The 20,686-nt window shown below is 53.1% G+C and overlaps 1 protein-coding gene across 2 annotated transcripts; it reads left to right on the top strand.

Moving 5' to 3' along the window:
- Nucleotides 1–18,042: 18,042 nt before the first annotated feature.
- Nucleotides 18,043–19,766, top strand: NINJ2 (ninjurin 2). 2 transcript variants are annotated; one of them, XM_057557648.1, is made up of 3 exons: nucleotides 18,043–18,259; nucleotides 18,793–18,973; nucleotides 19,452–19,766. In XM_057557648.1, the coding sequence occupies exons 1-2, from the start codon at nucleotides 18,106–18,108 to the stop codon at nucleotides 18,957–18,959; spliced, it is 321 nt and encodes a 106-aa protein (XP_057413631.1). In that variant the 5' UTR covers nucleotides 18,043–18,105; the 3' UTR covers nucleotides 18,960–18,973; nucleotides 19,452–19,766. The 2 variants fall into 2 exon arrangements, with proteins under 2 accessions (XP_057413631.1, XP_007170312.1); XM_007170250.3 differs by having other exon boundaries at nucleotides 18,062–18,259; nucleotides 18,793–18,977.
- Nucleotides 19,767–20,686: the final 920 nt, after the last annotated feature.

Below are 20,686 nucleotides of genomic sequence, written 5' to 3'. Positions count from 1 at the left end.
CCCTCCAGGGACTCAGGGCTCAGCCCAGAGCCCTCTGGTTTAAGACCAGCCCTACGGAGGTCCGATAAGCGCTGCCCTTCCAGAGGCTTCTGCAATCAGAATTGCCCCCGACCCTCTGGCCAAGGCAGCAGATGAGCCAGCCTTCAGTCCTGGGCAGGGGTCTCTCAGCAGCTGCGGCTGGGAGAGAGAAGGGATCGTTGCACCAGGAGAGTCAGCCCTCACACGGCAGACATGAGCGGGGCTGGTGTGGTGAACGTGCAGGGCTATTTCTGCCCCAGCGGAGTGCTGTCAGCAGGCAGGAGGTGAGGGGTGACGCTGCAGGGAGTTGTGAAATCTAGGCGCAGTGCCGCTGGGACCTTGCTGAGGGCTGGGGCCCCATCAGCCTGTAGGACGTAAAGCTGCCTCCACTGTTGGTTCACAAAAACCATGGGAAGAAGCGGGGCCCTGACAACCCTGACATCCAGGCAAGAGCCAGAGGACCCGGGGACCATCACACCACCCCCATGGTCTGGATCGTGATGCACAATTTGCCACCTGCTCGGAAGTGGTATTGCCCTGGGTGGTGGACTCTGGCCCGTGACAGGCTTCTAGATGCCCTGGCGCAGTGACCCTGCTAGACTGTTGTCATCGGCACCAGGCAAATAGGTGCCCCTCGCCTGATGCAGAGCCGCGCTCCTGGAAAGCCGTTCATGAGCTGAATCCTATAGGGCTGCACTGCTGCAGGAGAGATTCCAGACTGCGGGTTCAACCAGAAACCCAGGGGTCATCCTTACCCCTCCCTTTCCCACACCCTCCGCCTCCATCATTCAGCAGCTCCCCCCATTCCACTTCCATCCCCAACGCCCCGCCCTGTCTCCCGGACTCCTGACTCTGCCCTCCCGTCCAACCTGGTGCTGCCTCCGTGGTGATCCTTCTAAAATGTAAGGAGGGCTTCCCTGGTGGCGCAGTGGTTAAGAATCCACCTGCCAATGCAGGGGACACAGGTTTGAGCCCTGGTCCAGGAAGATCCCTCATGCCACGGAGCAACTAAACCCGTGCACCACAACTACTGAGCCTGTGCTCTAGAGCCCATGAGCCACAACTACTGAGAAATTTTAAGTAAGATTCAGTCATCAACACCAGGTTAAGCTCCTGTGGATACTCTTGGAATGACCACAGTTTGCATTTAATGTCTGGCATGGAATCGTAAAGGAATGAGGTTTTCATATTTTACTGTTTTTAGCACACCTAGGTCAAATCTTCACTGTACCCTGCAATTAGTTATTTCAACCATTTTTTTATCAACCACTTTTTACTCTATAATAACTATAGTTGCCTTGCCTAGTTGTTACCTATTTTCTCTGTGCTCATCTAAAATAAAGCATGACAGAAAAAAAAAGACGTGTTAGTTTTCAAAAATTGAAATTGAGAAAATATATAATTTAGAAAGGGAAAGTCCTTACTGTGAGATAAATTCCTTCCATATTTTATACTATGCTTATGCTAATGCACTGTAGTATAAAATAGATACTCTGAATATTTCGTTTAGTTTTTACCAATATACGATCATATCTTATAAACAGCTCATACAGCTCAATATCAAAAAAACAACCCAATCAAAAAATGGGGGACTTCCCTGGTGGTCCAGCGGCTAAGACTCCGCGCTCCCAACGCAGGGGGCCTGGGTTCGATCCCTGGTCAAGGAACTAGATCCCACATGCTGCAACTAAGAGTTCGCATGCCGCAACTAAGACCTGGCACAGCCAAATAAATACATAAATAAAAATATTAAAAAAAAAAATGGGCAGAAGACTTAAACAGACATTTCTCCAAAGAAGACATACAGATGGCCAACAGGCACATGAAAAGATGCTCAACATCGTTATTTATTAGAAAAATGCAAATCAAAACTACAATGAGGTATTACCTCATACCTGTTAGAATGGCTATCATCAAAAAGACAAGAAATAACAAGTGTTGGTGAGAATGTGGAGAAAAGAGAACCTCCAACACTGTTGGTGGAAATGTAAGTTGGTGCAGCCACTATGGAAAACAGTATGGAGCTTCCTTAAAAAACTAAAAATAGAGCTACCATATGACCCAGCAATCCCACTGCTGGGCATATATCCAGAAAAGAGGAAAACTCTAATTTGAGAAGATAGATGCACCCCAATGTTCACAGCAGCACTATTTACAACAGCCAAGACATGGAAGCAACCCAAATGTCCATCGACAGATGACTGGATAAAGAAGATGTGGTATATAGGTGTGTATGTATACACACACACACACACACATACACAATGTAATACTACTCATCCATAAAAAGAATGAAATAATGCCATTTGCAGCAACATGGATGGACCTAGAGATTATCACACTAAGTGAAGTAAGCCAGACAAAGACAAATATCATATGATATAACTTATAGGTGGAATCTAAAATATGATACAAATGAACTTATTTACAAAAGAGAAATAGACTAACAGACACTGAGAACAAACTTATGATTACCAAAGGGGGGGGATAAATTAGGAATTTGGGATTAACATATACACACTACTATATATAAACAACAAGGACCTACTGTATAGCACAAGGAACTATACTCAATGTCTTGTAATAACCTATAGTGGCAAAGAATTTGAAAAAGAATGTGTGTGTGTATATATATTTGTCTGAATCATTTTGCTGTACACCTGAAACTAACACAACACTGTAAATCAACCATACTTCAATTGAAAATATCATATTATATTCATAATGACTTTTCCCCTTTAAATACATTTCATATTACATTGTATATATCTTCCCACATCTATGCATGGGATCCCACATCTACCTCAATCTTTTTAAACTTTTTTTTTTTTTAATACATTTATTTATTTATTTATTTATTTTTGGCTGTGTTGGGTCTTTGTTGCTGCACGCGGGCTTTCTCTAGTTGCAGCGAGCGGGGGCTACTGTTCTTTGCAGTGCACAGGCTTCTCATTGTGGTGGCTTCTCTTGTTGCTGAGCATGGGCTCTAGGCACATGGGCTCAGTAGTTGTGGCTCGTGGGCTCCAGAGCACAGGCTCAGTAGTTGTGGAGCACGGGCTTAGTTGCTCTGTGGCATGTGGGATCTTCCCGGACCAGGGCTCGAACCCATGTCCCTTACATTGGCAGGTGGATTCTTAACCACTGCGCCACCAGGGAAGTCCTACCTCAATCTTTTTAAAGACATACATAGTATTTCATTGTGTGGATGTAGTCTGATTTATTTAGCTAACATGTCATGGGTTAGAAGTTGGGTCATTTCCAATTTTATTGCATTCCCAACAATGATGCAGTGAATATCTTGTCTTTTTGCACTTTGGGGAACATTTTCTGTGGGAGAAACTCCTAGCAGTGGACTTATTAGGTAAATGGATAAGAATATTTTAAATTTTAATAGATAATTGCCAAATTGTCCTTCAAAAAAAGATTGTAATAAATTTGGGTAATTTGGGTAATAATTTATATTCCTACCAAGTGTGTGAAAATGCTTGTTTATCCACATTCACCAACACTGAGAATGATCAGTCTCTTAAATCTTTGCCAATCTAAAAGGACACACCACACACACACACACACACACACACACACACACACGATATAGCTATTTGTGATTATTCTTCAGTGCTTGTTTGTCCATATTCTCTATTTTTCTATTGGGTTCTCTTTAAAGACCTCTGTGTAAAGCAGGGAAATCAGTCCTTTGTCCTATGTGTTGCAATTTTTCCTCACTTGCCTTTGTCCTCTGACATTTTACGTTGTGTGGCAGTGTGGGGAGTGGCTACAGCACAGAATCTGAAGGCAGACTACTAGGTAATCCTCGTTCGTCTCTAATTTACCAGCTCAGTGACCAAGATTCAGTTACTTAACCTCGGGTTCACGGGTTTTTATGAGAATGAAATGAGTTAAATGTGTAGAAAGGGTCTGGCACAGTGCTTAGCATGAAAAAAGTGCTACGGGGGTATATGCTGTTGTTATTATTATCTTGTATTCAAATAGCTTTCATTCTTATGCAATCAAATTCACTGATCCTTTATGACTTCTGGATTTCACGTCATGCTTAGAAAGGCTTTCCTCAATCTCAGATTAGAAAAATATCCACCAAGCATGCCATTTAAAGGAGTCTGTGGGGGAGTCCATTTGCAAAAGGGATCTCCCCTCCCCAGCCCTCCCCCGCTGCGCTCCTTCTAAGTTAATTCGGGATGGTTTTAAAGGGGATGCCTGCCTGTGTTTCCGTCATGTGCAAGGACCAGGGAAGGGAGAAGGCACAGTGCTTTGGGAAATGGAGGACAGCAGCTGTCGTTTCATGTCTAAAGGGTGGGCCTGGGAAGGTCACCCCTGCTTCATTAACTAAACCACTTCTGCTTGTCCATAAGTGGCAGCCTCATGCCAGGTTTCTGACCCTAAAGGAATTCACAGTCCAAAAAGAGAACAGACTAGTCATCAGACGGAAGGTGTCACTGAAGGTCTCGTGGGGCGAAAACATCCCTGATGGGAGGAGACGTACAGGGTGGTGGCGAGGAGGGGTGCAGAGGACGTTCCCAACACAGGGACAGGATGTTCCATCAAGGCTCTGCAAACACACGCCAGACCCTCCCGCTACCTCTGCCCGTGGCCCCGGGGTGTGGTGCTGGAAGGAGGTGGTGAGGTGGAGACCAGCCAGAGGCCAGAGCAAGGAGCTGAGACTAAGACAGGAAATCTGGCTTCTCTCTCAGTTCCAGGACTTAACTAGTCAGATGGTCTTAAGGAAGTGACTTCACTCCTCTGCGCTCATTCGCTCATCCTTAAAATGCAGCCTCAGCTTGTGTCCTTAGGCAGCTGTGCAAATTCTATACGATTACACATGTGCAAACATTCTGTCCTGTACAACGTAAATATCTGAGACCCTCGGGCACTTTCTGCTGCTAAGTGGTGACTGCAGTTGTTCCCGCCTGGGGGCTTCACTGTGGGTTAGGCCGCTGCTTTCCCTGGGGCTCCGCCCTGCTCCCTGAAGTGAGGCAGCTTCACAGGGACCCAGGCCTCCATGTTTGCACCCCTTCCTGGTCGCCTGCGTCTCCACCCCTGACTCTCCTAGTCCTGTTGTTGATCCAGATCAGGGCTCTACTCCAGCACCCTTTAACCCTGACAAAGCTCCCACACAGGAAGGGCTGAGCCTCCTACCCGGACAGGTTTCGGTAGCAGGATTAGAAATTGCTCGCAGGCACTTTTGGCCTTGTTTTCCCCAGACACTAGTGTGGGCCCTCTCCATCCCTGGCAGTTCCACCATCTGCTCAGATTAAGGGTGAAAGGGCAGCGAGCATCCGGACCTCAACTCCTCTCCACACCACTAGAGCCCAGCCAACAGCGTCCTCCAGTGGGCGGCAGTGGTTGTCTCAGGAGAGCAGAGTCCTGGAGGTCTGAAGACCACTGCGGAGGGCAGCCCCCGAGCCTGGCACCCACAGTCCAGTGCGTAGGGCTCCTCTGCAGGAAGGGCGCTTGGTGGGAGTTCGGAAACCTGGGTTCCGGTTTCAGCACTGGCTGGTCGTGTGACCTTGGACGGGTCCCTTGCCCTCTCTGGTTCTCGGTTTCCTCTTCGGTAAAAAAGAGGGTCGGGCACAGGGCTGAAACTGATGCCCTGCTGGCAGACAGGAGTGTGCACGGTTGGTTTGGGGCTGAACACCTTAAAGTGAGGCCGGCATTTCCCATGAGAAGCATTTCCTGCCGCTTCCACCATGGAAGGCATCTGTGTTCGTGTTCTTTGCTGCTCCCCAGTCCTGGCGCTTGGGAAAGGAGCTAGGAGCCTCTGGCCTTTTTGGCACCATTATTTATTTAAGAGAGGCAGAAAACGCCACTGGCCACCAACAGGAAGAGCTAAGTACATTACCAGATCTGGCAGGTTATCTCACCTCTGGAGGCCAAACTTAACCCGAGATGCAGTGAAGAGTCACTGGGTTTCCCAAGGGCGGTGGTCCTCTTGGCGACAGAAATCCTTAAGTCTTTTCCCCTGCACTTACTAGCAGACTGGGCTGGCTTCAAGGGGCCTGCTCAGAAGGGCCAGCACTGAGAAAGGGCCCGTGCTTGGTTTAATGCCATTACCATCTTGAAATTCTTCATATTTTTTTTTTCTTTTTCTTTTTTCCGCTGCCATGCGGGATGCAGGATCTTAGTTCCTCGACCAGGGATCAAACCCGTGCCCCCTGGATTGGGACCGTTAAGTCTTAACCACTGGACCGCCGGGGTAGTCCCTCCTAATACATTTTGAACTAGGGGCCCTCAGGTTCATTTTGTACTGGACCTGCAAAGTATTATATGAACACCCACTTTGAAACTTTCACCAGAGAAACTTTCACTTTCTCCATTAGGGTACTGGTCCCCAAGGCAGGACTCTGTGATCTCCAGAGGAAGGACATCCTGAAGGACTCTTCTAGGCCCTCAAGATCAGCTGAGATGGCATTCAAGTCCACAAATTCTCCTGCAGCCTCCCCACGTGGGCGGTCTCCTGTTTCCCGCTGCCTTTGCCTCTCTCACATGGTACCCACCTCTTCCTGTAGTGCATCCCAGACTCCTCACCCCCAGGCCGTGCCCTCTGTACTCTGACTTCCTCAAAATAGAGGATGCTCGATAAACGTCTGTTGACTGAGGACAGCAAACAGAGCTATCTTCTCAGAACAGGGTACAGGGCAGTGCACACAGTGGGTGCTCAGTCAATGCTGCTGACTCAGGCACAGAGCAGGCTGGGGCATTGCACCACATGGCCGTGCCTGTCCTCAGCCAAGGCATCACGTGGACCATCATTCTCTCCCCTTCCCACCTGGTGAGGAAGGAAGGATAGGCCAGGGTTTCCTGGTGCGCAGGGGGAAGGACTATTCCCTCCCCACCCCTGGGGTTCCAGTGCCAAAATGCCCTGCAGGAAATGGTATTAAGACCCCCCGACACTTGCAAAGCCCTTTAAAGTTTAAAACCCACTTTCATTAACTTTCTCCTCAAACTGTCTTGCAAGTCAAGATGAATACTCCAAATACCAACTGTGGGTTGTTGTTCTAACATTTTTTCTTTCACTGAGTATTTTCCTGGAGGATAAGTTAGGAAATGCAGATAAAGCCCAAAGAACAAGGACACCTCAAATCCTAGGGCCTAGAGATGACACTGTTAACATTTTAGTCCGTATCTCATGAGATTTATCTCTGCACATAATACATACCTGTCAAACAGGATAACACTGTCACTGCTTTGTAATCTTACTATTCCCAGTTTTACAGGAGGCTAACAGAGGTCGCAGGTCATACAGCTGCTAGGGGCAGTGCTGGGGCCTGACGCTGGTGTCCTGACTCTGATGCTGGTGTCTGTATCCCTGAACCCGGCTGCTACCCAGACTCCACAGGGGCCGGAGGGGCTGATGGCCATGGGAACGGAGCCCCAGCCAAGAAGGGTTTGCTCGGACTGGGCTGCAGGGAAAACATGCCGAAACTGCCTGGGTGTCCCACAGCTCAGCACGGGCGGGGCCGGGCCAGGCCCGGTGGCTCAGAGTTCCCTCCTCTGCAAATCTGGACTTTGCCTGGCAGTCAACAGTCACAGGGATACGAGGTCAGCTGTCAGGCAGGGGCCCAGAGGGAGCAGGTGTCAGGTGGCAGGACCGGGCCACACAGCACTGACCCTAGAGAGCAACTGGATATCTGTTTGGTGGCCTTGGAGGGCTCGTCTCTTTGTATTTTTAGAAAAAGTGAGGGCACAGCAGTGACCCAGCAACTGCCTCGCTGCCTGGGCAACGCCCTGGGCAGTGGAAAGGGGCTTCCAGCCTGGGTCCAGGCTGGTGGCTAAGGGCAGGATGGGCCGCCTCCCTTCCTTCTTTCCCTCCCCCCTCCCTCCCTCCTTCCTGAGCACACACTACTAGCCAAATACTGAGTTAGGCACTAGAGGAAAGACTTCCTCAGGGCCCTGGCCTTCCATGAAGGTGGCAAAAGAACGAGAGCTGACCAGAGGCTTACAGAACAACAGCGGTTAAGAGCAGGAGCTCTGGCCTCAGACAGACCCAGGTTCAAATCTTGACTCCCCTGTCTCTAGCTGTGTGACCTCAGGCAAGTTGCTTAATCTCTCTGAACCTGCATTTCCCCTCTTAAGGTCTATGAGAAGCAAATGAGATAGTGCATAAACACACTTAGAAGGCCTGGAACCTGGTAAGGGCTGGATAAACGCAGTTATGGAAAGAGAGGCTGTACCTCTGGAAGCATTCTGGAGCTCGGGCTGTCCAGCAGGGTCAGCACCACGGGTGGATCATTCCAGAGGATGCCGTGGGGCTTGGCTGAGAACAGGCCTGGGGCTTTCACGGCCCTTCAGCCAAGGGTTTGGCAGTCCGGCAGCGGCTCACCCCTTTCACCACACGTTAGCTCCTCACAGTGAAGGAGGGGGCCGGCATCCTCTCCTTTTGCCAAAGAGGAGGCTGGGAAGCAGTGGGGTTGTGAGAACTGCCCGAGGTCACCAGGGAAAGAAATGGCAGCCGGCTCCAAGCCCAGGGCCGCCCGTCTGCTGACCTTCATCTCCCCCAGACCCTGGCCCACGACACCAGAGCTGCCGCTCAGGGTGCAGGAGTTGGGGCTGGGAGTTGTGATCCTGAGGCAGGAAGAGGGGTCTGCTGGGCCTGGGGGGAGACCGGGTGACTCCTGGGGCTGCGGCGGGGGCGGCAGCAATCCTGGCAGGCAGGCTCTGGGCCGAGAGGGCATCTGACTCAGGGCTGGCCGACCCTGAGGGCTGTTTGCACCTGGCTTTGCTATCTGGGACCCAGTGCCCTGGGGACGCCTCACCATCTTGATCCCACCCACCTGGAGCTGCAGCTGGGCTTCTTCCAGTGAAAACAACAGCATCCCCCGTCCTCTGTGCCTGCCTGTCTATGCCCGGCCCCTGGCAGTGCCGACCCCAGGGACAGTGGACATACATGCACACACACATGCACACACACATGCACACACACATGCACACACATGCACACGCGCTGAGGCTGTGATGCCGCACGGAGGGCCGTGTCAGGAGCGGACGCGCCTATGGAAGACAGGCACTTCCGGCACCCACAGAGGGCTCCATGTAAGAGGTCCAGGCCGGGAGCACAGCTCACAGTGGTCCTCCCTCCTCAGCCCCTGGTGAATGAATACAGGGGAGCCAGAGCCGTCGCTGGCTCATTCGGCTCGCCAGGCTAGGTGCCGGGCTCTGGGATACAGCCATGAGCAAGACGGATAAAGTCCTCGTTTCCGTAAAGCTTATCTACGGGGGTGGGACTGAAAAGGTCTTTTTATCTCCCTTATGCTTCCCCCTTTATGCACTTGATGCTCTGCTAATCCTTGTCGTTTTAGGGGATTAGGGGAACAGGGGTGTCGGGAAGGCGGGGATCTCGTGGTATCCTTGCTGCCCAGCACACGCTAGGAGCGGAGAACACATAGGACGTTGGCAGGTCTGCGCACGGTTGGGTGGGGTGGGAAATTCACCACCTTCCCTTTTCCCATCTCCGTGACAGATATGATCTCCCGATGAGGTCTGCTCCCCTGGACTGAAGCCAGGGACTGCCGGCGCAACTCTCACTGCTTCTCATTCTAATTGCCTGAGGTTCCAAGGAAATAACGCTCGCCTTCTGCAAACATATCCTCTAGTGGGAACGTACAAAACTCATATGCACTGTCGTGTGGAATGTTGATATTTTGCTTTATGATGAATTGTTCCGGGAGTCGTTTTCACTTACCCGTGTGTAGGCTTCCTATCTGGACACAGGTTCCACCGCAAAATCTAAGGTTCTACAAAACCAAGAAAGGCTCAGTAAATGTTTGAGTGAAGACATGAAGAGGGTCTAAGGATAAACGTGTCAGGACCTGTAAACAGGCACGTGGTGGGCATGACCCGGCACTGGGGATGGGAGCTGCTGGCGTGTGCGGCTGGGGCCAAACGAATAAATTGGTTTTATTCGCCATTCAGTGGGGAGATCTGGAGAAATGCCCTCTGCATCCTTCAGGTCTGGAGAGATGCCCTCTGCATCCTTCAGGGTCCACCTCTGAGGGGTTTCAGGACCTACGCTTCCAGGGACTAAAGACTGTAGTGGTGAAGGACACAGGCTGTTTGGAACTTCCCTGGTGGTCCAGTGGTTAAGACTCTGTGCTTCCACTGTGGGGGCTTCAGGTTTGATCCCTGGTTGGGGAACTAAGATCCTATATGCTGTGTGGCACGGCCAGAAAAAAATAAAAAAGGACACAGGCTCCAGAGCCTGCCTGGGTTCAAATCCCAACTCTAATTTCAACAGCTGGGTGATCCTGGGCAAAAGTACTGAACTGTTCTGAGCCTTGACTTTCTCATCTGTAAAACAGGTGTTGTTAAAAGAACACAGTGACAGTCGATGGAAGTGTCTAGCACGGAGCTTAGAAGATGGTAAGCATGTGAGGCGTTGGCGACGAGCTCAGTGTGGCAGTGCGATGTAGCCAATGGCCCTCACGCTTGAGGTGCATCAGACTCCCCTGAAGGCTTGTTAAAACACAGAGGGCTGGGTACCACCCCGAGTTTCTGATTCAGCAGGTCTAGGGTAGAATCTGAGAATCTGCATTTCCAACAAGTTCCCAGGTGATGCTGCAGTTGCTGCTTTAGGGACCGCACTTTGAGAACCACTGGTCTAGAGAAGGGAGAACTCAGGTGTAGGATGTGGGAGCTGGGACCATCCCTCAGTGTCTGGTGACTTTGGGCAGTTAATCTCTTTAAGCCTCATTGTCTTTGCTTGTAAAATGGGACTCTTAATACCCACTTCACAGGAATTCCCTGGTGGTCCAGTGGTTAGGACTCTGGGCTTTCACTGCTAAGGGCCCCGGTTCAATTCCTGGTCAGGGAACTAAGATCCTGCAAGTTTCTCAGTGTGGCCAAAAAAAAAAAAACCCAAACAAAGAAAAAAACCAACTTCATGGGGTTGTGCCTGGCATACAGCATTCTCAGTATTTAGTTATTATTGTTTGAATTTTGGCTCAGTTTGTTGGCCCTTGAAGGATGGGTAGGATTACCACGAGCAGAGATGGGTCAGGCGGGCTTGGGGGATGCTGCTGAGAGCCCCAAAGCCCGGAGCAAAGCGCCGGATGGATCTGGAAGCCCCAGAGCAATGTGCTAATTCGGAAAGAACTCGTTTTCCAATTCTATGGAAGTTTCTATGTGGCAAATCCACAATTAACTTTGGACCCTGACCCAGACGGCTGACAAGGTGACCTCTCGCAGGGGAGGTGGAAAATGCTGCCTAAGAAAAAGGAAGCAGGCCCCACGGGGTTCCTATCACAGCCCCCGCGCCTCCCCGCCCCTGCCTGCCCACTCTGCTCCCGCGTGTCCACAGCCCCCTTTTGTCAGACAGAAAGCCTGTCACCTCTGGACTCACAGGGGGATCAAAATCCCTGGGGCCCCTGGCCAGGCCGGGCTGCCCCAGGGCCCACGCAGTGTCGTGGGCCCCCTGGAGGATGAGGAGGCGCTGCACACCTTCCCAGGGTGGCCTCGGCAGGGCCTGAGCCCTGAGCGCCGGCTGCAACCGCGTGCACCTGGGGCAGGGCTGGCGCCTCGCGAGACTGCGCCCAGGGCTCAGAGGACATTTCTGGGCCAGTTTGGTGTTATGACGGGAACAGCACGCAGACACACCACCCGCGGTGTATCAGAGCCTGTTGACGTTTAAGGGACCCACTGCTCTTGGCACAGGAACACTGCAGGCTGAGTGCCTCAGGGGTCCGGGCCTTGGCAGGCTTTGGCCTGAAGACCAGCGGCAGCAGCCGGCCTGAGTCACTGGTTCCCTGAGGCAGGATACCCGGGGAAATGGGCTATCCCTGGACCAGGGGCACAGATTCACTGTCCAAACAGCACGCCCCTCACCCAGCGGTCCTTGGGCCTAAAATCCCACCCTCAGAGATCCATTCTTTGGTCTTTTTCAAAAAAACTCTTTGAAGTAACTCTTTCACATAAAATATTCAATGCTGTGATCGTTTACTGTGCATTTAATGTGGGCAAATCACTGAGCCTGGCGCTGTGGAGACCCAGGAATATGGAAGATGGATTCCCCACAGGAAAGCAGGTGGCCGGAGGGGCCACCTGGAGGGCTCCGAACACAGCCCAGGGTCTAGACGGGAGGGCCGGCCTCCCAAGGGGCACGGGGAAGAAAGGCCTTTAGCCCTGGAGGGAGCAGGGGCAGGTGGAAGGCCGGGGTGTGTTCAGGGAACAGTCAGTCATGTGGTGCGGCCCAGTAAGGAGGCGGAGCCCTTGGCCCCTCCAGGGAGGGCTGCGGAGCGGGACACCGGCTGGAGACGCAGGTGGAAGCCGGCCGGGGGGGCTCTGCACAGCAGAGACCTTGGGGACCCAGTGTAGGGGGGCTTGTCTGAGAATTTCCCTCCCTGAGAGATGGGCCTGGAGCAGCTTGAAGGGGAGCATCCCCCAGGTGGGCGAGGAGACAGGTTCCCGGATGGGTAGAGAAGGGTTTCAAAGACCAGGGGTGCTGCTGAGAAGACAAACCTTCGGAATGTGGGCCGGGTCGGGCTGAGTCAGCACCCAGGACTTAAATGCCTCCAGGCCCACAGGTGGGAGTGTGGTCCTGAGTAGGAGAGCTTTCTCTCTCACCTCATCCTTGTTCTAAGGCTGCACAGCTTTCAAAGCACATTCACCCACATTACCTCACTGATCTTTTTAACGGCACTTTGGGCTAAACAGGGCATATTATTCCCATTTCACACATGGAGAAGCTAAGGCCTAGGTGAGGTGAAGTTATAAATTCTGCTTTATATAAACCATTGGCCTTTTGGGGTGCATATTCGTTTCTGTTTTATTTATTTATTTATTTATTATTTATTTGTAGATAGTTCAAACATTTACATGAGTCAAAATTCAAAATGTCCGGATGAAAGTTTCTCTGTCAACCCTATTCTTCCAGCTGCCAGGATCACCTCTTACCAGTTTGAACTCAAGCCTTTTGACTATGGGTGTAGGGCCCTTTCTGCCGCAGTGGGGCAGGGGCCCAGGACACAGGCCCCCTGTAGATTCAGGAAAGCCCAACATAAGTGCCACCCCAGGAGGGGTGTTATACCTCCTCTGAGCAAGTGTCCATTTGGTCTTCTTTCATCTGAGGCCACATAAGTCTATCTTTAGAGCCTAAACTCCTTGGAGGCAGGGAGTCTATCTTCAACTTCTGGGAGGTCACAGAGTAGGGGTTCAAGTTAGAGGCTCTGGCATATAGAGAACTGGGATAAAGACTGTGCTGTGGGACAAGTTACTTAGGCTCTCTGAGCCTCTGTTTTTTCAACTACGATAAGGATGCCCTCATCAACTTCGCAGGGCTGTGTGGGGACTGGATAAGATGACTTATGTCCCGTGTTTAGCCGTGTGTCAGGCGCAAAGTCTGTAATCTGTAAGTGGGAACTGCCATCATTCCCAGTGTTCTGCGGCCCGCGTGTGTCTGCAGTATGACAGACCTGGGCACCCTCTCACACTTAATCCTGACAGAGAATTGGGGATCTCAGGCACCTCATCAAAGGCAAATCGGCACAGTAGGTCACTCAAATTCATGTATCTGAACCAATCGCTCGCTCTTCCTGGGCTGGGATCTGCCCTTCCCTTTTGTGAAACCAGTCCTCCAAAGGCCGGCTCTTCACTGTCTCCTTTCAGGTGGCTTTTCTGAGTAGTCGGGCATTTTGACAGAGGGGACGACAGCCCACGGCTCCTCTGGGCCTATTTTGTCTAATGCCCTGAGTTTGAGCTGATACACGGGGAAGCTGCCATATGGCTTTTCTCAGGGCTGACAGGAATGACTCACTGGAGGGTCACCCCTGCCCTGGAGCTGCCGAGGGCAAGTGAGTCATGGCCTCTGCCTCTCGGAAGCCATGTCCTCGGCCCCTGAGACTCCAGGCAGAAGAGGGGGCTTCCCCGCTCCTAGATCACTCTGGGTTGGAAGGGAGCCAAGAAATCATTTATCCCACCTCCCTCATCTCGCAGATAAGAAAGGGAACCTGGTGATGAGAACAGGCACACAGCCAGCTTGTTGCAGGAGCAGGATTTGTACCTGCCATGACCTCTGTGGTTCCCTCTGGGCTGCTGTAGATCCCCACCTCTGGGCCTTCCAACCACAGCGCCCTCACTCCCGCCTCGGGCTCCAGGTCCTAAACACTCTGAGCAGTGGATCCCGTGGCTTTTTGGTAGGACAGTTACTTACCCCTTTGGAAGAACATCCCTGGAATCTTGTTTCCAAGAAAGGGCAGAATGATCTGTTGGAGCTGGTGTTCCCATGGACCTTAGGGTCAATAAACAATATAAAATTGTGTTTATTTTTCTGTTAAAAGAGGCATTCCTTTCCTATCCAACTCAAGTTTTGTCAAGAAACAAAAATATAGGCCAGCAAGGATTAAGGGATAAATAATTGTCTGGCAGAACAATGGAGCAATCCATGACTTCAAGGGATGGAATCCACACCAGCCTTGGGAGCTGGGACTTGGCAAGCAAGCCAGAGCCAGAGCCCGGGAACAGGGAAGTCTGAGCGGGATGGAGGGCAGGGCGAGGAAAAGGGAGGGAAACGGCTGTGCTGGGGCAAGGCCAGGCGGGGGGAGGACTCGGGGGACCCGGGGAGGGGTCTGTGGTGTCATCTCACCCCAGCTCCAAACCCAGGTCCTCTTGCCGCCCAGAACCCCGGAGCCCGGACTTCCTATCAGCAGGGCCCTGCCTAGGCGCTCAGCTGCCGCGGGTGGGCAGGTTGAGGGGCACGCGCATCTCCAGCAGGGGCTCGTCTCAGGCTTAGCGCTGTCCTGGAGGAACAGTGCAGGGCGGGGGTGGGGGCCTGAGACAGACACAGAGGGTCAGGGGTCACGGCAAGACGCACTTCAGACGGGAAGAGTCCGAGGCTCGGAGTTCTCTTTGCTTTGGGGAGGCGCCCGCTCACTCGGCCTCCAGAAAGGGATCTCCCCGGTTTGTGGATGTGGAAACTGAGGCCCAAAGTGGGAGGCCCAGAGTCGGGGGTCCCGGCCGCCAGCCCCCGGCTCGCGCCCGGAGGAGCCAGACGACGACAGGGGCCAGGGGAGGCCCGCGCCCACCGCGCCCGCGCGCTCCGCAGACCCCCGGGCGCAAGGGGCGGACCCCGTGGAGCCGCCGGTAGTCCCGGGTGGGAAGGGGCCGGGCCGGGCCGGGCGGGGAGGGCGCGGGCGGAGGAACTGAAGTGACTCAGGCCGGTGCTCAGGCCGGGCCTTTGTTCCCGGGACGCCGGCCTTAAAGGGCCAGCGCCCGAGGCAGGAGCGCGCCCGGCGGCCTCCCCCCGCCCCCGCCCCCGCCCCCGCCCCCACTCCTCCTGGGGTCGCTCCTGGGCTCCGGGCTGTCGGCAGAAAGGGGGGCGACCTGCAGGATTCAGGGGTTCATCCAATCGAATCCTCAGGCCATAAAGGAGGGCCCTCAGGTCATTTTAATCATCCCTCTGCCTCAGGGCAGGGCTGCACCTAAAGTGGCTCAGAGGGATTAAGAAAACCCTTTTCCTGCTTTTTAAAGATACTACCACGGGGCGATCCCTTTCTAGGCAGCGTCTCCCAGGGTCTCCCAGCCATCTGTCGTCTAACCAAGTCCCCACCCTGCAAGGTGACCCACCCACGCAGTCCCCAATATCAGGACTGGATCATTTGAACCCTCATTTGACACGCTTGGTGGGTTTTAGGCCGGCCTGTGCAGACCTGTGAACAGGCTCCCGTCCCGGGCCTCCACGGGGTCCAGGTTTCACACCAGTCCTGTCCTGTCAGTGGATCCCTCGCCACTCCACCCCGCAACGCCGCGCAGCTGGTACCAAAGTTGCTCCTCCGGACCCTGAGCGCCACCACGTGGACACGGGAGAACGGTGCCCTGGGGGACTTAGAGGGGCCCCTGAGAGCTTCCCGCCACCACTCTCAGTTATAAAGTAGCCCCAACTGGCACAAATCAAAATAAAAGCAGGCCCTAAATTAAAGAGGAGAGGATGAGGCCTGCCCCCTCCTGTGCTCCTGGGAACCCACATCCTCTGTGAAGCGATGGCCCTGAGATCACTTAACAACCAAAGCCCATCAGGTCTATTAAAACCTAGGAACAGCCGTCTTTGCTGAGGCTCTGGAAGACCTGATGCCCACCCCTGCTACCCCTGCCTGCACGCACTATCTGCTTGATGCTCAAAAACAAAACAAAACAAAACGAAACACCACTAGAGGTTGGGATTTATGGTTTTGCCCACTGTTCATATGCAACTTTTCGGAGAAGGGGTTCTCTCCCTGAAGCTTTCTTAGTAATTTCACAGTTTATCAGGTCTTGGACTTAGAGCCAGGTTTGGAAGGAGGAGAAAGTGCAAAGCTCGTCGCTATGGGCAAACTGGAGGGTAGTGGGGGGAACGGGGGCAAAGAAGTCCCAGCTCACAGCTGTGCCTGGCAGAGGCCTCTGCATCGTGGAGAGAGCCGGGGGCTGCCCCATGGACTCTCTCTCTTTGTGAGGGCATTTTATACCCAGAACAAACATTTACCAGGTAAGGTAGGACCACAGGTTGTAGCCTCAGGGCCGACAGGGACTGTGTGGGCTTTGTGGGGTATTGGCCTTGGGATCCGTGGCCCTAACCAACCAGTCCAGCCATCTCCAGACAAGCCCAGCATCCAAAAGGGGCAACCAGAACCCTCTGAGACCTGCCCCATCCAATCACCTGTGCACCCGCCCGCTCAACAGACATCCCATCCAGGCTGTAACATCTCCGAGACCTCCTTTCCTCTCCTTTCTCACCCCCATTCTGCTTCATTTCCTTGACAGCCTGACCCTAAATCAAGACCATAACCTTTCAATGGGTCTCCCTGTCTCTGGGCCCTCATGAGCCGATGCATCCCAAGCGCCATACTAAATGAATCTCCCTAAAACCTACCCAGGTTCTCTTGAGTGACTGCAGGGTTGCCTGCACCATCCAGTGTGAATTTCTTTTTTTTTTTTTTTTTAATTTTATTGCATTTTTATTTATTAATTAATTTATTTATTTTTAAATTTTTTTATATTTATTTTTGGCTGTGTTGGGTCTTCGTTTCTGTGCGAGGGCTTTCTCTAGTTGCGGCAAGTGGGGGCCACTCTTCATCGCGGTGCGCGGGCCTCTCACTGTCACGGCCTCTCTCGTTGCGGAGCATAGGCTCCAGACGCGCAGGCTCAGTAGTTGTGGCGCACGGGCCTAGTTGCTCCGCGGCATGTGGGATCTTCCCAGACCAGGGCTCGAACCCGTGTCCCCTGCATTGGCAGGCAGATTCTCAACCACGGCGCCACCAGGGAAGCCCCAGTGTGAATTTCTTGGTCCAGCGCAGAGGCCCACACCACAGGCACTGCGTTGTGACTCTCTTTTAGAGTGAGCGACTTCTCCAGAAGAAGAGCTTCGTTTTAATATTTCAAAATCAAATCAAATGTAAATTATGCTTCAATAAATTCTCACCAAAAAGTAATACAAAAACAAACGAAGAGCTTTTGGCCAGTATGTTTTGCTGTGTGCGTGCGTGTGGGCACATAGACGTGTGCCCGAGCAGGGCTGCGACTCCAGGGCTCCCCGCGAGGGCCGAGTGGGACCCACAGGCAGCTCCTGTTCCACTTGTGAAGCTCTGCACCCCGCCTCGGGGCCGCATCGTTCTGGAAGAAGAGGTGCCTTCTCCTTCTCCAGCCAGGCCTCAGAGCTGAGACGCTTTCCTCTCCGAGGAAAAGAGCCGCCCAAGGCCAGGCCTGGCCCAGGTAAAATGGTGAATAAAATGAGGACTGCTCGTTTACAAGCAGCCCAGGCTCCTCCTCCCTTTCGAGGTGTGAAGGTGTGAGGCAGAGTGACCCTCCATGAAATAGAAATTACAACACAGCATCATTTCCAAGTTTAAATGCACGTAAGGGTTTTCTAGTCCACCTCTTTATTCTTTCAGACCACAGCACCGAGAAGGGGGTTACCTGCCCTTGTTTCCCACCTGGTGAGGGGAGACCTTTAAAACCCCACTCCTCTTCCCAGCCTCTCAACCACTTTCCTTGCGGAGCCTCCCAGGTAAGCCTGTGTTTTGTCCCCTACAGCCTGGGAACGCCAGCCCCAGGAGGAGCCCGCCCATCAACCTGAACCACTATGCCACCAAGAAGAGTGTGGCAGAGAGCATGCTGGACGTGGCCCTCTTTGTGTCTAACGCCACGCAGCTAAAAGTGGTGCTGGAGCAGGGGCCGTCCTCTCTTCACTACACCACCCTCGTCACCCTCATCAGCATTTCTCTGCTCCTGCAGGTGGTCATTGGAATCCTCCTCATGGTCATTGGTGAGGAGCCCAGGCCTGGAGTTGGCCTCGGGGTGGGGGGGGTGCCCCCCCGGTGGGAAGAAAAGCCCCAAGTGCCTCCCTGTCACACCCTGCATTTGCACGGGCCACCTTCTCAGCCATAACCTGCTGTAAGCCCTGTGCACCTTCAACTGCCCAAGTAACAACCACACAGTGCGGACAGGCACCCTGTCCCACCTCCTGGTATCCCATCTAGTGGCCACTCCATAATACCTGCTGAATGACTATGCTCACTAACTCATAGCAGCGTTCCTTTGAGCCTCTTGTGGGAGCGTGCATCCCTACTCTTAGAAGACCCAGTATAACTTCCCAAATCCCAGCTCTATTGAGTACCACATGGATACCCCACACTGGTCAGTGGGGGAGAAAGCATCTCAGCACAATGGCTGCCACCTCCCTTGATCTCTGAGGGACCAGACTTTCTCTGGACTCTAGCGGCTGTGGTGGGGGAAGCTCCAGGCTGTGGCCACCGCCCCCCACCCAGACCCTTACCTGCCACTCCCCCTTCTCCACAGCTCGACTGAACCTCAACGAGGTAGAAAAGCAGTGGCGACTAAACCAGCTCAACAATGCAGCCACCATCTTGGTCTTCATCACCGTCATCATCAACGTCTTCATCACGGCCTTCGGGGCACATAAGACTGGGTTCCTGGCTGCCAGGACCTCAAGGACCCCTCTCTGAACACAGCCTAGAAGGCAGGTGAGGGAGGATGGGAGGTCCCCAGGTGGCCCTTCTCACCTCTGGGGGTTTGGGCTGAGAGAGAGCCTTGCCAAGCAAAAGGGGAAGAATATAGACCTGGGGCAGGGACGGGCTCTTGGAGAAGAGCTTGGCTTGGGACTCACCAAGGTCCCCTTGTGCTCTCTCTTCTTAGGCTGGGCTTCTCTCCAGCCTGGGCTGGGTGGAGGCTGTGGTTAGTGGGGGGAAGAGGGAGATGTGGGTTTTCTCCTTGGCACTGTCCAGGAGCCCGTACAGCTCCAATCGTGGTCCACGGGCCAGCAGCGCCAACAAAAGCACTGGGAACTGGCCGGCAGCGCAGAGCCTCAAGCCCCGCTTCAGATTCAGATCTGAACCCGCACCTGCGTCCTGAGAAGGCTGCCAGGGCAATCGTGGGACACTTAAGCCTGAGGCACTGGTCTGACCTGCCCTCCTCACCATCCCTCTGCTTCCCTGCAGGTTCTGGGCCGGCCACTGCTTCCTCCTCTCTCCCCCGCTGATCTGCCAGGCTGGTGGGCACAGTCCGCAGCCCCTGGGAGAGCTCCTGGAAGGGCAACATAGATGCCCTTGCTTCCTACCCTCGGCCCCGGAACAAAGATGGGCCCTTTTACCAGCTTAAGTGAACTCATCTCGGTCTGGTGCCCTGAGCTCGGACTCGGGTACCACCCACCTTCCTCCTGGCAGCATCTCCTGTACCTCAGGCATGCCTACCAAAGGCTGGGCCTGCCCAGCTTAAGGACTCTGGTTCTGACCCCACCCCATTCCTCCGCTCTGCTCCAGGCCTGTTTTCCCTTTCTGTGGGATGGAATGATTTCTCTCTATAAAGGTTTCTGCAAATCCACTGTGAGTCAGTCTTTATGTCTTCAGCTGGGGAGGCTCGAGCACCCGGGCTGCTCTCTCCATCTGTGTCCTAGAAACGGCTCAAAGGAGCAACCCCAAGCCTGGAGGGAGAAGAGGCTTTTAAGTCATTCCCTCTCCTCCGGGTCCTGCTGAGTCAAACTTCCTGGCCCGAGTGCCTTGGGCTAATTACCAACTGCTGCATCAGTGGCAGACGAGTCATTTCTGGATTGGTGTGTGTACACATGATGCTTTTTGAGACCCTACTATAGGCTGCCCCAGCTTTCACAGCAGCACCTCCTCTTGGGCATGAGTTTAAGGAATAAAAACTAATTTTGATCTCTGCCTAGACCAAATATGACTAGGACAGTACCTTTGTACCTGTAAAGCAGCAACAGGGCACCCCCAGCTCAAACAGAAATGACTTTAGATTGTCTGCTCTCTTATTTTATTTTTATTTATTTATTTTAACATTTTATTTATTTATTTGGCTGCGTCGGGTCTTAGTTGCGGCACGCAGGATCTTCGTTGCGGTGCGCGGGCTTCTCTAGTTGCGGCGTGCGGGCTGCTCTCTAGTTGTGGCACGCGGGCTCCAGAGCCCGTGGGCTCAGTAGTTGCAGCACGCGGGCTTAGTTGCCCCGTGGCATGTGGGATCTTAGTTCCCTGACCAGGGATCGAACCCGCGTCCCCTGCGTTGCAAGGTGGATTCTTAACCACTGGACCACCCAGGAAGTCCCTATCTGCCCTGTTACAATAAGCCACACCTCAGTTTCTCTCCACTGTTTATCCAACCATCCTGTGTCCACCATCCTTTCTCAACTGAAACCACCAACCTCCACGAATCTACTGCTCAGAAA

The sequence above is a fragment of the Balaenoptera acutorostrata genome, chromosome 11 (genome assembly GCF_949987535.1).
Source record: "Balaenoptera acutorostrata chromosome 11, mBalAcu1.1, whole genome shotgun sequence".
NCBI lineage: Eukaryota > Metazoa > Chordata > Mammalia > Artiodactyla > Balaenopteridae > Balaenoptera > Balaenoptera acutorostrata.
Note: the sequence above shows the minus strand (reverse complement) of the source record. Positions and strands in the feature narration are given on the sequence as shown.

Coding starts and splice junctions, on each gene's coding strand:
- NINJ2 (XM_057557648.1), top strand. CDS start 18,106: ATGCTGGACGTGGCCCTCTTTGTGTCTAACGCCACGCAGCTAAAAGTG. Junction 18,260..18,792: donor AATCCTCCTCATGGTCATTG/GTGAGGAGCCCA, acceptor CCTTCTCCACAG/CTCGACTGAACCTCAACGAG.